Source organism: Toxotes jaculatrix, chromosome 15, assembly GCF_017976425.1.
Source record: "Toxotes jaculatrix isolate fToxJac2 chromosome 15, fToxJac2.pri, whole genome shotgun sequence".
Lineage (NCBI taxonomy): Eukaryota > Metazoa > Chordata > Actinopteri > Toxotidae > Toxotes > Toxotes jaculatrix.
Genome location: NC_054408.1, coordinates 9874251 through 9887112, shown reverse-complemented (window position 1 = coordinate 9887112; position 12862 = coordinate 9874251). Strand labels below are relative to the sequence as shown.

At 40.7% G+C, this 12862-nt stretch overlaps 1 protein-coding gene across 1 annotated transcript; it reads left to right on the top strand.

Moving 5' to 3' along the window:
• The first annotated feature begins 250 nt into the window (after positions 1–250).
• Positions 251–10298, top strand: lrrc58b (leucine rich repeat containing 58b). Its single transcript, XM_041057945.1, has 4 exons — positions 251–973; positions 7519–7647; positions 7812–8089; positions 8419–10298. The coding sequence occupies exons 1-4, from the start codon at positions 516–518 to the stop codon at positions 8610–8612; spliced, it is 1059 nt and encodes a 352-aa protein (XP_040913879.1). The 5' UTR covers positions 251–515; the 3' UTR covers positions 8613–10298.
• The last annotated feature ends 2564 nt before the right edge of the window (positions 10299–12862 follow it).

Below are 12862 nucleotides of genomic sequence, written 5' to 3'. Positions count from 1 at the left end.
ATTCCCGCGTTGTTGCAAGACCTAAAAAAATAAACGTACTAACCGCAATTACACATAACAAGGTGATATAGTGCAACTATAAAAAAAATCCAATAAACTGTGCAATAAACCCGTCACAAATCCCTTAATTAAGAGTTTTGCAACATGACGGATTGGGAAACTAACCAATCAACGCTTTGGTGGGCGGGGTTTGTCGCGAGAATTAGCCAATCCCTAAACACAGAAGCAAATATTCCCCCTCAAAGAAGGGCTTCATTGAGGGAAAGCTGCACGGCATTCTGTGTAGTTACATGTAGCTACAATAGCTTGTCTTCAGTTCTGAATTAGTGACCTAGATTTTCTCCAGAGATGCGGTTAAATGTTACGGGCGGGTGCAAAGAAGAATTTCCGTGCTCCATGCTGAAAATAGACGACAAGTCCTGGAGCTAACTCGCTGTATACGGGGGCGTGCAGCCTACAGCACAACTTCTGCAAGGACTTTGTTCAGAGTTTAAATTCACGCTAAAATAGCCAAAATGGAGATTTACGAAGGAGCCGCGGCAGCAGGCGACGGCGTTCTTGATTTTTCACGTTTGAGTTTAAGCACTTTTAGCGCTGACAGTATCAGTGACGAGAGGAAGAGGGAAGCCAAGCAGCTTTACCTGAACTACAACCGGCTAGGCTCGCTCCCCTCGTCGGTCAGCGTTTTCTGCAACCTCGAGTTTTTGGACATCAGCAACAACGGACTGTCGACCATCTGTGAGGGCATTACCCGGCTGGCCAGGCTGAAAACACTGATAGCCAAGAACAACCGCCTGGACGAGTTTTCGCTGCCCAAGGAGTTCGGCTCTCTGCAGCTGGAGGCGCTGAACTTCAGTGGGAACCGATTTGAGGAGATCCCTCTTCAGTGTACGAAACTGCGGCGTCTGCAATCGCTTTCACTCGGCGGAAACAGACTGAAAAGCATACCCGCAGAGATAGAAAATCTAACCAGGTAGGTAATATTACGACCTCTAATGATTATCTAACTTAGCACCATCGTTAAAAGTCAGATTAAGCAGCGACGATGTGTCCAGCGAGAACTCACATAGCCTAGCTTTAACCTTGTAGCTAGCTAGTTTGCCATTTAACTTGATCGACGATGTTGAGCCACAGCCACATGTACAGATAAATCACAGCAGTGAACTGTGTGGAGACGGACCAAGCTAATTTTCCCAGTGGGTTCCTTATTTGTCCGTATAATAGTTCTATTATTGTATGGACTTCATACTAATATCAGTTAATGGTGGTATATATATATATATATATATATATATATATATATATATATATATATATATACATACAGTCGTCCTCAAAATTATTCATACCCTTGCTAATTCTTGTGATTTTTGCATTTAGTGATGAAATTAATGCATGTTTTCAAATTTGTGTATCAGGTATATGTGACCAACAACTGAAAGAATGACAACAATACAAAATTCAAAAAAATATTTATTTCTGGGGTATTTTATCATTGGAGTCCCAAAAAATGCCATGTTCAAAATTATTCATACCCTAGTCCATGGTCTTCATTCAATAGTCAATGGCATAGCCTTTATTCTTTATGACTGCTTCCAGACGATTCCTGTATGTGTCCACAAGCTTCCTGCATGTCTCCTGTGGGATGTTGGCCCACTCTTCCTTGGCGAAAGCTTCAAGCTGGGTCAGGTTGGTTGGTTTCCTCGCCATCACTCTGGTCTTCAAGTAGTGCCACAAGTTCTCAATGGGGTTGAGGTCAGGACTCTGACTTGGCCATTCCAGGACATTGACATCATTGTCCTTGAACCATTTCTTCACTATCTTGGCAGTGTGTTTAGGATCATTGTCGTTCTGGTACATCCAGTTGTGGCCAAGCTGGAGTTTCATAGCAGATTCCTTCACATTGTCATCAAGTATCCTGATGTAATCCTCCTTTTTCATGATACCTTGGACCTTGACAAGATTCCCTGTGCCACTGGAGGAGAAACATCCCCATAGCATTATGCTCCCACCACCGTACTTGACAGTGGGCACAGTGTTCTTTGGCCTATAGGCTTCTCCTTTCTTCCTCCAAACATATTGAGCATCCATATGGCCAAATAACTCCAACTTTGTCTCATCAGACCACAGGATGGTTGACCAAAAGCTGGGATCTTGTTTCAGATGCCGTCTACAAAAGGCCAGGCGAGCTAACAGATGTTTCTTCCCAAGTAGCGGCGTCTTCCGAGGTTTATGTCCATGGAGACCTCCTCTGTGCAAGACTCGCTCAATGGTGGACCGTGACACCTTTGTCCCTGTCTGGTCAAGCATTTCAATTAGGGCCTTGGTTGTGGTCTGTGGGTTTGTGTTGACCTCTCGGCAGATTTTTCTCGCAAGTTTGGGGGACACTTTGCGCTTCCGGCCACGCCCACTGAGGTTTTTAACAGTGTTGAACTTCTTGTGCTTCTTGATGATGCTCTGGACAGTTGAAACAGGGACATCATACTGCTTGGAAATGGCCTTGTAACCCTTTCCTTCACTGTGGGTACGAACAAGGCGCTGACGTAGGTCCTCGCTGAGCTCTTTCTTCTTGACCATGATGACCAGAAATTGAGAATGACCTGAACACTTTTCCCCTATTTATACTCTTCTGGAAAGATGTCTTTTTTTGCTTTAACATTTAGCCCACCATCTTAAATAAAAGGTTTTATTCCATGGTGACATCTTGCAGTAACTACTGGACAAAAATTACCACATTTGCCACATTTTTGTTGAAATATTGTCAGGGGTATGAATAATTTTGAACATGGCATTTTTTGGGACTCCAATAATAAAACACCCCAGACATACATATTTTTTTGCATTTTGTATTGTTGTCATTATTTCAGTTGTTGGTCACATATACCTGATACACAAATTTGAAAACAAGCATTAATTTCATCACTAAATGCAAAAATCACAAGAATTAGCAAGGGTATGAATAATTTTGAGGACGACTGTATATATATATTCGTCCCTCAGAGTAAAATTGTCATGTTGCAGCAGCGACTAAAAAGTCCAAATAAAGAAGTATGGAAGTATGGAACCCATGTGCTGTTACTATGGTTACCTGCGGTTACGCGGTTACAAGCCTTGTGTTATGTGACCAACTGAAATTATTAGTTGACCAACTATTTTCTATAATCGATTAATCATCAAAACATTAATACAAGCAATAATTAACTAATGTTTCCTAGTTCCAGCTACTCACTTGTGAATGTTTGTTGCTTCTCTGTATTATGTAATAGTAAGTTGAATATACTTTTGGTTTGGAGTAGTTTGAGGATATCACCTTGAACTTTGGGAAGCTGTGAGGAACACTTAACCATTTTCTTGAAATCTTATAAACCAAATTATTAATCAGTTATTTGAGAGAAAATAACCAGCACCACCACCACCACCACCAATAATAATTTAAAGCTGCAGCAATCACATGATGAGCAAAAAATACTCAACAACTATTACGATAATTCATTGCTTTCCTAATTTTTCCTGCAAAAAAGGCATATATTCTCAGATTCCAACTTTTCAAATTTGAGTTTTTGCTGCTTTTGACAAATACATTTTTCACTTTTTTATACTTTATAGACAAAGCAATTAATTGAGCAAATAATCACAAAATAATTGTTAGTTGCAGCAAACTAGTTGCAACTCTATTTAATTTAATATTTTCTGGGGTTCGACTGTTGGCCAATCAAAGCAAACAATCTGAAGACAACCCCTGTACTGTGACGGGCATCTTTAACACATTTCTGACTGTTGACGAAATGATTAATCAAATGATTGAGAAAATAATCTACAGAACAATAAGCTGTGAGTTTTATTTGCCATGTTACATCAGATACGTTAACTGCTATAATTTGGCGTTGTATTAAGTCAGTGGCAAGATGCCTGTTCAGCGTATACACTCATTCAGTGATATCTCCCCAGCCATGTGGGCCTGTAGCCAAACGTCAACAGCAAAGTTCATCATGACATTTAAAATGTTTGGTGCCGTCAAGGTTTGTGTGTGCCACAAACCAGTGTGAGTCAGCTTTTATCTGTTGCAGTTGCTATCTGTGTGCTTTATCTGCTGTGAATCCCTTTTTATCAGTACTGTAAACCCACTTTAGTTGCACTTAAATTGCTGTTTCACATGAGACAGAGAAGCTGACCCACCTATTCAACCTGGCAAGAGACTTTTATACAAGTGTTTTACAATATCCATAATAGTCACCATGAGACAACATGTAGCTTGAAGTGGTCGTGTAATTGTGGTGAGTTTTTCCATTCTGCTTTTTTTTTTGGTGGGGCTGTTATTCACTTCACTTCCTCTTTTATTTCTCTCTCCAAGCATCATGTTTCATAGTGTGTGTAGGATAATTGCTTAAACTGTTCCAGTAACTATCCAGGAGTTGTTTGTTGTTTTTGAAGAAATACAAACTCACAGTACTTACTAATGACAGGAATGTAGTAGTGTCATAGAGTACATTTGAAACCAGTCCATTGTTATAGTAAGATATATTCAAAGTCATTGAACATAAATTTTGCAGCAAATAAAGGCAGAGATAGTGCTGTAATCACATGGGACATGAGGTGAGAAAAATCTTTTGTTTCTGTAAAGAAAATACAAAGTATGGAGCAGGAACACGAGTCATAACAGATTAGAGAGCTGAGAACGAGGGCACTAATTTCAAAACAACAGCAGTTACTGTGTCAGTTTAACACTTTAGGTTGATGTTTGAAGAAAATGACAGAGAAAGGGGGCCAGCTCTGAGACTATCTATCTTACCATTGCCTGAGTTTAGCGGTAGCAAGTCACAGTGACCAGCACCAGACCAAAGGTCAAACATCCAACCCTTGTCATTTGATCACTCACAGAAACATATTAGTGTGGCCCATTCAGTAGTGACGTAAGGCAGAGACTGAAAGGAGGGACTAAACTTAGAATCACATGTAGCCAGGCCTTATAAACTTGATCAATCTTGGTGTTACAAAACCCAACATATTTTCTACTTTGAGTTGGTCAGCTGTCTGCACAAAAAAGTATATACAAATGAATATTCATTTAAGTACCAATATAAAACGTAAACTAATTGATTTGCAAAGGTCTTCACGGTTAATTCCGTATTAGCCTTTCACACCTGTACACAGCAGTATTCCCCCATTCCTCCTCGAAAAACTGCTTGGGTCATATCAACTTGCGTGGCAGCTAAGTCAACAGCAGTGTCCAAGTTCTGCTGCAAATTGTGAAAGACTGAGGTCTGGACTGTAACTTTTCCACTCCAGAGGGATGTTTTTCAAGCAGACTAAGAATAATGGGCTTTATTCTGAAAAGCCTTGGTTAGCTTGAAAAACTATAAGCTCAGCATTGCTGAGCTCTGTATATTCCTCCTTTGTATCAATGTGACATGAAACCTCTTTCAAATATCAAATAGGACACTCAGCTTGTGATAAATGTGACATGTGATGCTGTTTAATGCTGACTTCTCTTGAATATAGAAGTGACGAGGAACAACAAAAGAGGAACTTTGGGGAAAATTCTTAATTCTGGTATGCTGTAACATTTCTGAAGCAGGATGTTAAATTTGCTTTTTATAAGGGGGTTTCACTTTATAGAAATAAGCCAGACCTCATTTGAAATGTTGTACAACAAAACATCTCAAGGACTTAGACGTTGTTTTTAAGCCATTGCTGTGTATCTTCGGCTTTGTGTTTGGAGTAGTTATCGGGCAGTTGCAGCAGAAGGACCCCAACAGTTTCTTTGTATTTTTGCTGAATTCATCTGGCCCTCTACCTTCACATGCCTTCCACAACGTGATGCCCATGATGGGGCTGATTTGTTTCTGGTTATGTGGTGTTTAGTATCATAGCATTTGTATTTATTATGGCAGAAAAGCTCAACTTTGGTCTCATCATGCCTAAGAATTTTGTTTTGCATTGTTTCAGATGCGCCACAATACCAAGAATGCATGTTAGTGTTGTATTAAAAAGATCCTTTCCCTTTGCCACGCTGCTTTAAAGCTGCAACTGCTGAAGCACATGGGCAACAGTTGCAGCATGCATGGTGTTTCACACATCAGTTACGTAAGCCTGTAGTTCCTTCAGGGTCCATAGTGTCCTCTTGATTAACAAGGCACTAGTGTACTTAATTAATTGTCATGCTTTGACTACACACAGGCAACCTTTGTGTCACCTGTTAAACATCTTCCAAAAAGCAATGCACCTTGTTCTCAGCAGACGTTTCGACATGTCACATTTGGAAAAAGCACAGGTGTAAATAATTAGGTCAGCTTCATTCACCTGCTCCAGTTTCAGGGTCCTGGCATTGTGTGGGCTGAACCACTGTCACACTGTCATGCCTGAATAGGCCAACTCAGTAGAACAGAACCATCGTTAATGTTATTAACATCTTGTTCCTATCATGACAAGTCATAACATCCGCTGTGATAATGGCCCATTTGCATGTCATTATAATACATTCCTAGAGATTGTTTTCAAGTTTTTCTCTTGGTCAGAGTCAGAAAATAAACTTATTTGGAATCCAAAAACATTAAAAAGGTCAAAGCATGTATGATGAATACTCTATACATATACAATACAATATTAACTGATGTAATATAGGCCCTGCCTTGATGTGTGTAGAGAATAAACTTTGACCTGCCCGGTGTTGTGTTTTTTTTTTGTTTTTTTTGTGTGTTTTTTTTGTTTATTCCTTTGCAATTTTGCTTACCATTGAAAATTGTCAGAGTTTTATATTATCCTCGATACACCGCAAAACCAGCCGCTCTTAATCTCTGGTGGCTGATTTGTGTCATTGTGTCAGCGAGGGCGCTGAGCGGATCCCCAATGTCTCCTTTCCCATCACAGAGGGGCTTGCTCAGTGCTCAGCCACCAAGGACAGCATAATGGCTTCCTGTCTCGCAGTCGCTGTGTCATCAGTTCTAGCAGGCAGGTGGCCTGACAGCTTACTTTCGCTGACCAGCCATCCGTTGCTCTCTCCCTGTCCCTCTGGTTCGCTCCCTTATTACCCTCCTGTGTACTCCATACCCCCATTAAACCTACCAGGATCATTTGTTGTCTTAATACAGCAAACATGAACATCAGTTTTGCTGTCTACCAAACTTTGATGCAGGTCATCACATAAATAATCTAATTTAACTCAAAATGAATTACACGTGTTGTCTTTGTGCATGTTCCTGTGAGTAGATGATGCATAAATGCATGTAGAATACAAAAAAATGTGATTGTGATCTCAGATCATTTTGGACCTGACTTAAAAGAGTTCCTGTCCACCCCTGTATTGTCTTTTTAGTGTTTTGTAAGGGTAGCCACCGAAACAAAAGAAGAACCGCATGAACTCTTGAGCATGAAACCATGCACCTTTAGCTCCCCCTTGTGGTATGCATTAAGTTTTACCTGTGGGTCACTCAGCTGTTAAATTATACTTCGTAATATTATTCAGCAGTTTTCTAACACATACATTGATTTAGAATTTACTCTGTCTTCTCTTTTGTTCAGTCTGGAGCTGTTGTATCTGGGTGGAAACCTCATCTCAGCCATTCCTCCTGAAGTGGCTAACCTGCCCTACCTCAGCTACCTGGTCCTATGTGACAACCGCATCCAAAGTGTCCCCCCTCAACTCACCAGGTAACTGCAGCCCTCCACCACTGTCCTACCACTCTAACCTGCAGTATATGACATCCTCAGAGATGATGTAAAAGCTAGAATTTCACAGGGTATTGCCCTTGCACATTCCTTTAGTCATATTTTGCAGATAGAAAGTGCCAAAGTGCCTCTCGGTCTCATTCCAGGCTCCACTCGCTGCGATCCTTAAGTCTCCACAACAACTTGCTTACTTACCTGCCAAGGGAGATCCTCTGCCTGGTGCACCTGCAGGAGCTCAGCCTCCGAGGCAACCCACTGGTGGTGCGCTTTGTGAAGGAGATGACCTACGACCCTCCTTCGCTGTTAGAGCTGGCAGGACGTACGATTAAGAGCAGAAATATTCCCTACTCTCCCTGTGACCTGCCCTCAAATTTGCTGCGGTACTTGGACCTGGCCAGCAAGTGCCCCAACCCCAAGTGTGCTGGTAAGACAGTGTTGAGAAAATTGCAGATTTATGTTGAGGGTTTTTTTTGTGTGTTTTGTTAAGCATAAATTTGTATATCATAAATGCACTTTTTTCTGTTTTCCTCTCCTGGTAATGATCTGGTGACCACTCAGTTTTATCTTATGACCTCTCCCCAATTTGAGAACCACTGTGATAACAAATCCTGTTCTTGAATCTGTACTTTACTGTTTCCTGCCTGGCTCCATAGTTTGACTTACATTTGAATTTATGATGGTCATTTAATGTATTAATCATCTGTTACACAGAACAATACAAGTCACTGACCAGCCACTCTCGACTTTCTCCAGGCGTCTACTTTGATTCATGTGTGCGCCAGATCAAATTTGTGGACTTCTGTGGGAAGTACCGGCTGCCCCTCATGCATTACCTGTGCTCTCCAGAGTGCACCTCTCCCTGCAGCTCCAACCCTCAGAGCGATGCAGAGTCGGAAGACGAGAGCAGCGTTCCCGCCGACCGCCTGCAGAGGGTGCTTCTGGGATAGTAGGACATGGAGGAACATGGCCAAGCCCAACCATGTCAGTCCATCACTGAGTTCAGCATTTATACAGACACGAACTTGGCTGTCAGACTTATCTATTCAAAAATTCATGCGCTTGTACATTATGGCACACACGCATACATAGTGTTTTACATATGGCCACTTAAACACACAGAATGTGAGAGAGTGGCCCTTACTACTCTGCCCTTGAAAACATCATAACTCTATGGATTTTTTTTTTTTGGGAGAGAAATCTGTTCCCTCTCTTTTCACATGTCACTCAACATAACATGAGGAAAGGAATTATTTCCCATGAAGCTGTGTAAAATCCACAGTCTGTCTGTCATGACTCCATCAAAGTGCTGGTCTCATGGTGGAGCATAGGAGGGCAGTAAAACTCTTGTTTGAACTGTGAACACTGAAGAAGTGGCAGGATTCTTTTCTTTTCCAGGGAAACATTCTTTATCTTTAATAGAATACATATGGTGCTTTTTTTTGTAACTTTACACATTATTCTGTATTTTCTGAAAGTTTGGATATGAACATAAGTGGTTTTTGTTCAGCTTCTGGAAGCAGACCTCAAACTTTCATTTGTAGTTCTTTGACCAAGTTAGCATCAAAGCTACTATGCTAAGAAATTTTAAAAAAAAGTCTGTGATTTTTTTTTCAGGTGTGTCAACAGAAACAATAACACTAGTTTTACAATACAGTACTCTAAATTGAATGAGTACAATGTGTGAGATGACCTTATTTACAGTGTGTGCTGTATTTAGGCTGTGCCACACCATTTTAAAAGATCAGGGTTTGTCCGTTTTTGTCAGCACCATGGTCATTGCACACCAGCCTTGAAAATTTTTTGCCATGATGGCATAGATGTTAATGAGCCCAGAATAAGGGTTATGTGTGTATGTGGAAGAATGCCTGTCCAGGCTTACTCACAGGAAGTGGATGTGGGGTGGACCAGGGAAAACCATTCACTGTGTTAGCACAAAAACAATAGCTATTGAGCAAAACACAGTGGCAGCCTTCATGTTTATGTTCAGGCCTGTCGGTTTTTACTGGGTGTAAACATATGGATGTGAGTGAATGGAGCCTACAGCCAGAGATAGTTATTTTTGAGGCAGAAACTCGTCCTCATTTCTAAACAGAGATGATGGCATTTCTGTTCCTGGTTACATCACTGCTTTGTCTTTCAGCTTGTGTGGAAGGCTGGGAGGTTTTACTGCCTCCTAGACAGTTTGTGTCCATTAGTGAGAAGGGAAAACTTTTTTCACATTAGACCTTTAGTGTTTAGAAAACGGAGGAACACTCCTCTATGTTACAGTAGCATCTATACACAAGCATTTAAGTGCCTTACTAATGATGACTTCTAACAGTGAAACAGACTAAAGAAATGTGATCTATGCACCCTGAAATGTGACAAGATTAACATTCTGGATTATAAAGTCCTTTATAAGATGATGTACTCATCAGCTTGACCATAATAAAGAGAAAAGGTAACCTTTTATAAAGTAATACACTGCTTTTCTACACATCCCTTTTCAAATGATAAACACATATTTAAATGACCTGCAGAATAGATGGCACTTAAACAGAAAATATGTTGACATATATTAATTATATGTACTTTTACTATATTCAGATGATGTATGTAGATTGTACAGTATATATAACACGAATAAAGACTGATTGTAATATCTTAGAAATGCTGGTTTGATTAAAGCCAAATGTGAGTGTTGATGTCTAGAATGACTGCTGGAAGAATCATAATTCAGTCTTACTATTTTATTAGTAGTTTTTAATGCCATTTGCCTGAAGACAAGATATTTATAGATACAATGTAACTTTTTTTTAAATTTTATTTATTTTTTTTTGGTGCACAGACGATGCACAACATCTTTTGGAAAACTTGAAGTGAACCACTGAGTGTGTGCCTTTGTCTGTGTGTGTTTACGTGGACCAGTCCAAGCATTTTGCAGTTTGAATGTGTCCATGTTTCATTTGCATATGAAGGTGAGTTCATTCTCGGGGCTGAATACTGACAGATCTTTTCTCTAACCCAGAACCAAGAGATGGCAGGGTGAGTGTATTCTGCCTCGCACAATCTGCTAATCCCTTAACGTCACCTGCCAAGAGCCACTAACTACTTTGTTTCCCTTCTCTCGCCGCTTTTCACACTTTTTGTTCCTGTCTCAGGGCCTCATTCAGTTTCTTTTCACCTCACTGTTTCTTTCAGCTTGGCTGGCAAGAATGATGCTTTGAGCTTCACATATTTTGTTTGTTTTGAATGGTCTTTGAGCACAAGTCACAGCTGGGTTCCTGTGTTTTTGCAGTGTGTCTCCCTCATTTTCACTCTCTTTCAAACACGTGCATGTGGGACCCTTCCAGCAACAGCAGGCACCTAGGAAACACTCCAGCACATTGTGTGGGTTTGTAGATTATGTTACATTTCAGGTTCGTGTGTATATAAGCATGGACACACGCACGGCGTGCTTTCTCAAACGAGGATGCTGTCACAAGTGCAACTTGAGATGGAGCCATGATGAACTGGAAGAAGAGTGATTGGCAGATGAGGAGAGTAGCTGTCACCAGCACTCGGGAGTCAAATCAGCTTCTGTTGAGTATCCTTTGAGTCAAAGAAATTTGGGCCTTCAAAACCAGGATTTGAAAAGTGATTGGTCTCACCGAAGGAAGATGCTTTCTCTGTTTTAGTCATCTACAGCTCTGCAAGGTAAATGAGTCTCTGTTTATGTTGCTCATACGTGTAGTTGTCATCTTTGTCGTGTCTCAGTTTTAAATCCATGTAAAATGTATTTTGGTTTCTGAATTTCATCGGAGCAACGGTCTTTTTACCTTCACAGTTAACTGTTAACAATACATACAGTATCCTGGGTGATCAGAGGAAAAAAAGAGCAAAGTGCTTTGACACAAGAGTTTTTTGATACTCTAAGCCTCTTATCACCCTCAGTCAGCCATACCAGCCTAAATCAGCTCACAGTATAACCAGCGTGCATTAACATGCATGCCAGACCTCACACATGAGAACTTTACTTTACACTTTACACTGAACCTTTGCATTCGACAGGACACACACACGCACACACACTGCAAACGCCCTCCCAACAATCAAACCTTGTCTTTACTCTGCTAATCCCACATAGAGAACGTCTGGTTGGAGCCCACAGCAGGGGAAGTGGTTAGAGGGGAAAGGAAAGAAGTAGTGGGCGAATAATCATCGACTGCGGTGTAACCATGTTTGATTGCCAGAGTGAATAAACTTACTTATGATACTTCCATTTTCCATTCATTTTCTTGTGATTTTGGCATTATACTGGGTGTAACGTTATTTTCTGGCCATTTTCCCCTTTAACTGATAGTGTATCAAGAAATGTGGGAGGACAAAGAGGGGGATGACTACCTGGAATCAAACCAGAGATGTTTCACTTCAAACATATCTGACCCCATGACAGCCAAACAAACTGGTAAAAGCTCAAGTTAAGTCTTTCTTGTCAAGGTACTGCTGAAAGCTCCAGAGAAAGCTAGTAAGAGGACCTTGAGTTCATTTTTTTTTGGTTCTGCAAAAGGATGACAAATAGACCTCTGCTGAACTGCTGTTTTGAACTCTAGATTTTTTTTTGTCTCATAATTATGCTTTTGACAGTTTGAAGAATTCAAATACTTATTGTCACATTTTTAGTAATTAATTGTTGTTATTACCACAGTAAATCACTGGTTGTTGTTACATACATAGATATATAATTGCATATGAACTACTTATTTCTATATCAGCAGTTTTCATTACCCTTTACATTATGTGGCAGTTATTGCATCATCATTTGCTATGCTGCTTTCCACCACCACCTAAACTGGAAAATCTTTTTTTTTTTTTTTAAATAGAGTGAGGAGGCTGGTGTCTACATTTATCATAATCACTGCCTTCAGTAGAAACAGAATGAGTGAAGCCTGCTGGGGAGCTTTGATCTAGTGCTGCTAATCTATGTCCATGGCAACACTGCAGGAGGAGCTGCAGCGTTCCAGCAAGGGATTTGTCGCTGGGTATGTTAGTGGGCAAACCTGGGCATGTCACAGGGGAGCATCAAGGCTCTGGGCTCGAAGTGGTTGGAGATACTTCACACACAGAACAATGCATTTCCACCCACACAGTCTCAGACACTACAGAATGGTGGGACTCTCTGGCACTGTGGTCAGATGTTGAGTTGCAGCTGCAGATGCCTCTGTGTCAGGAAACAGTG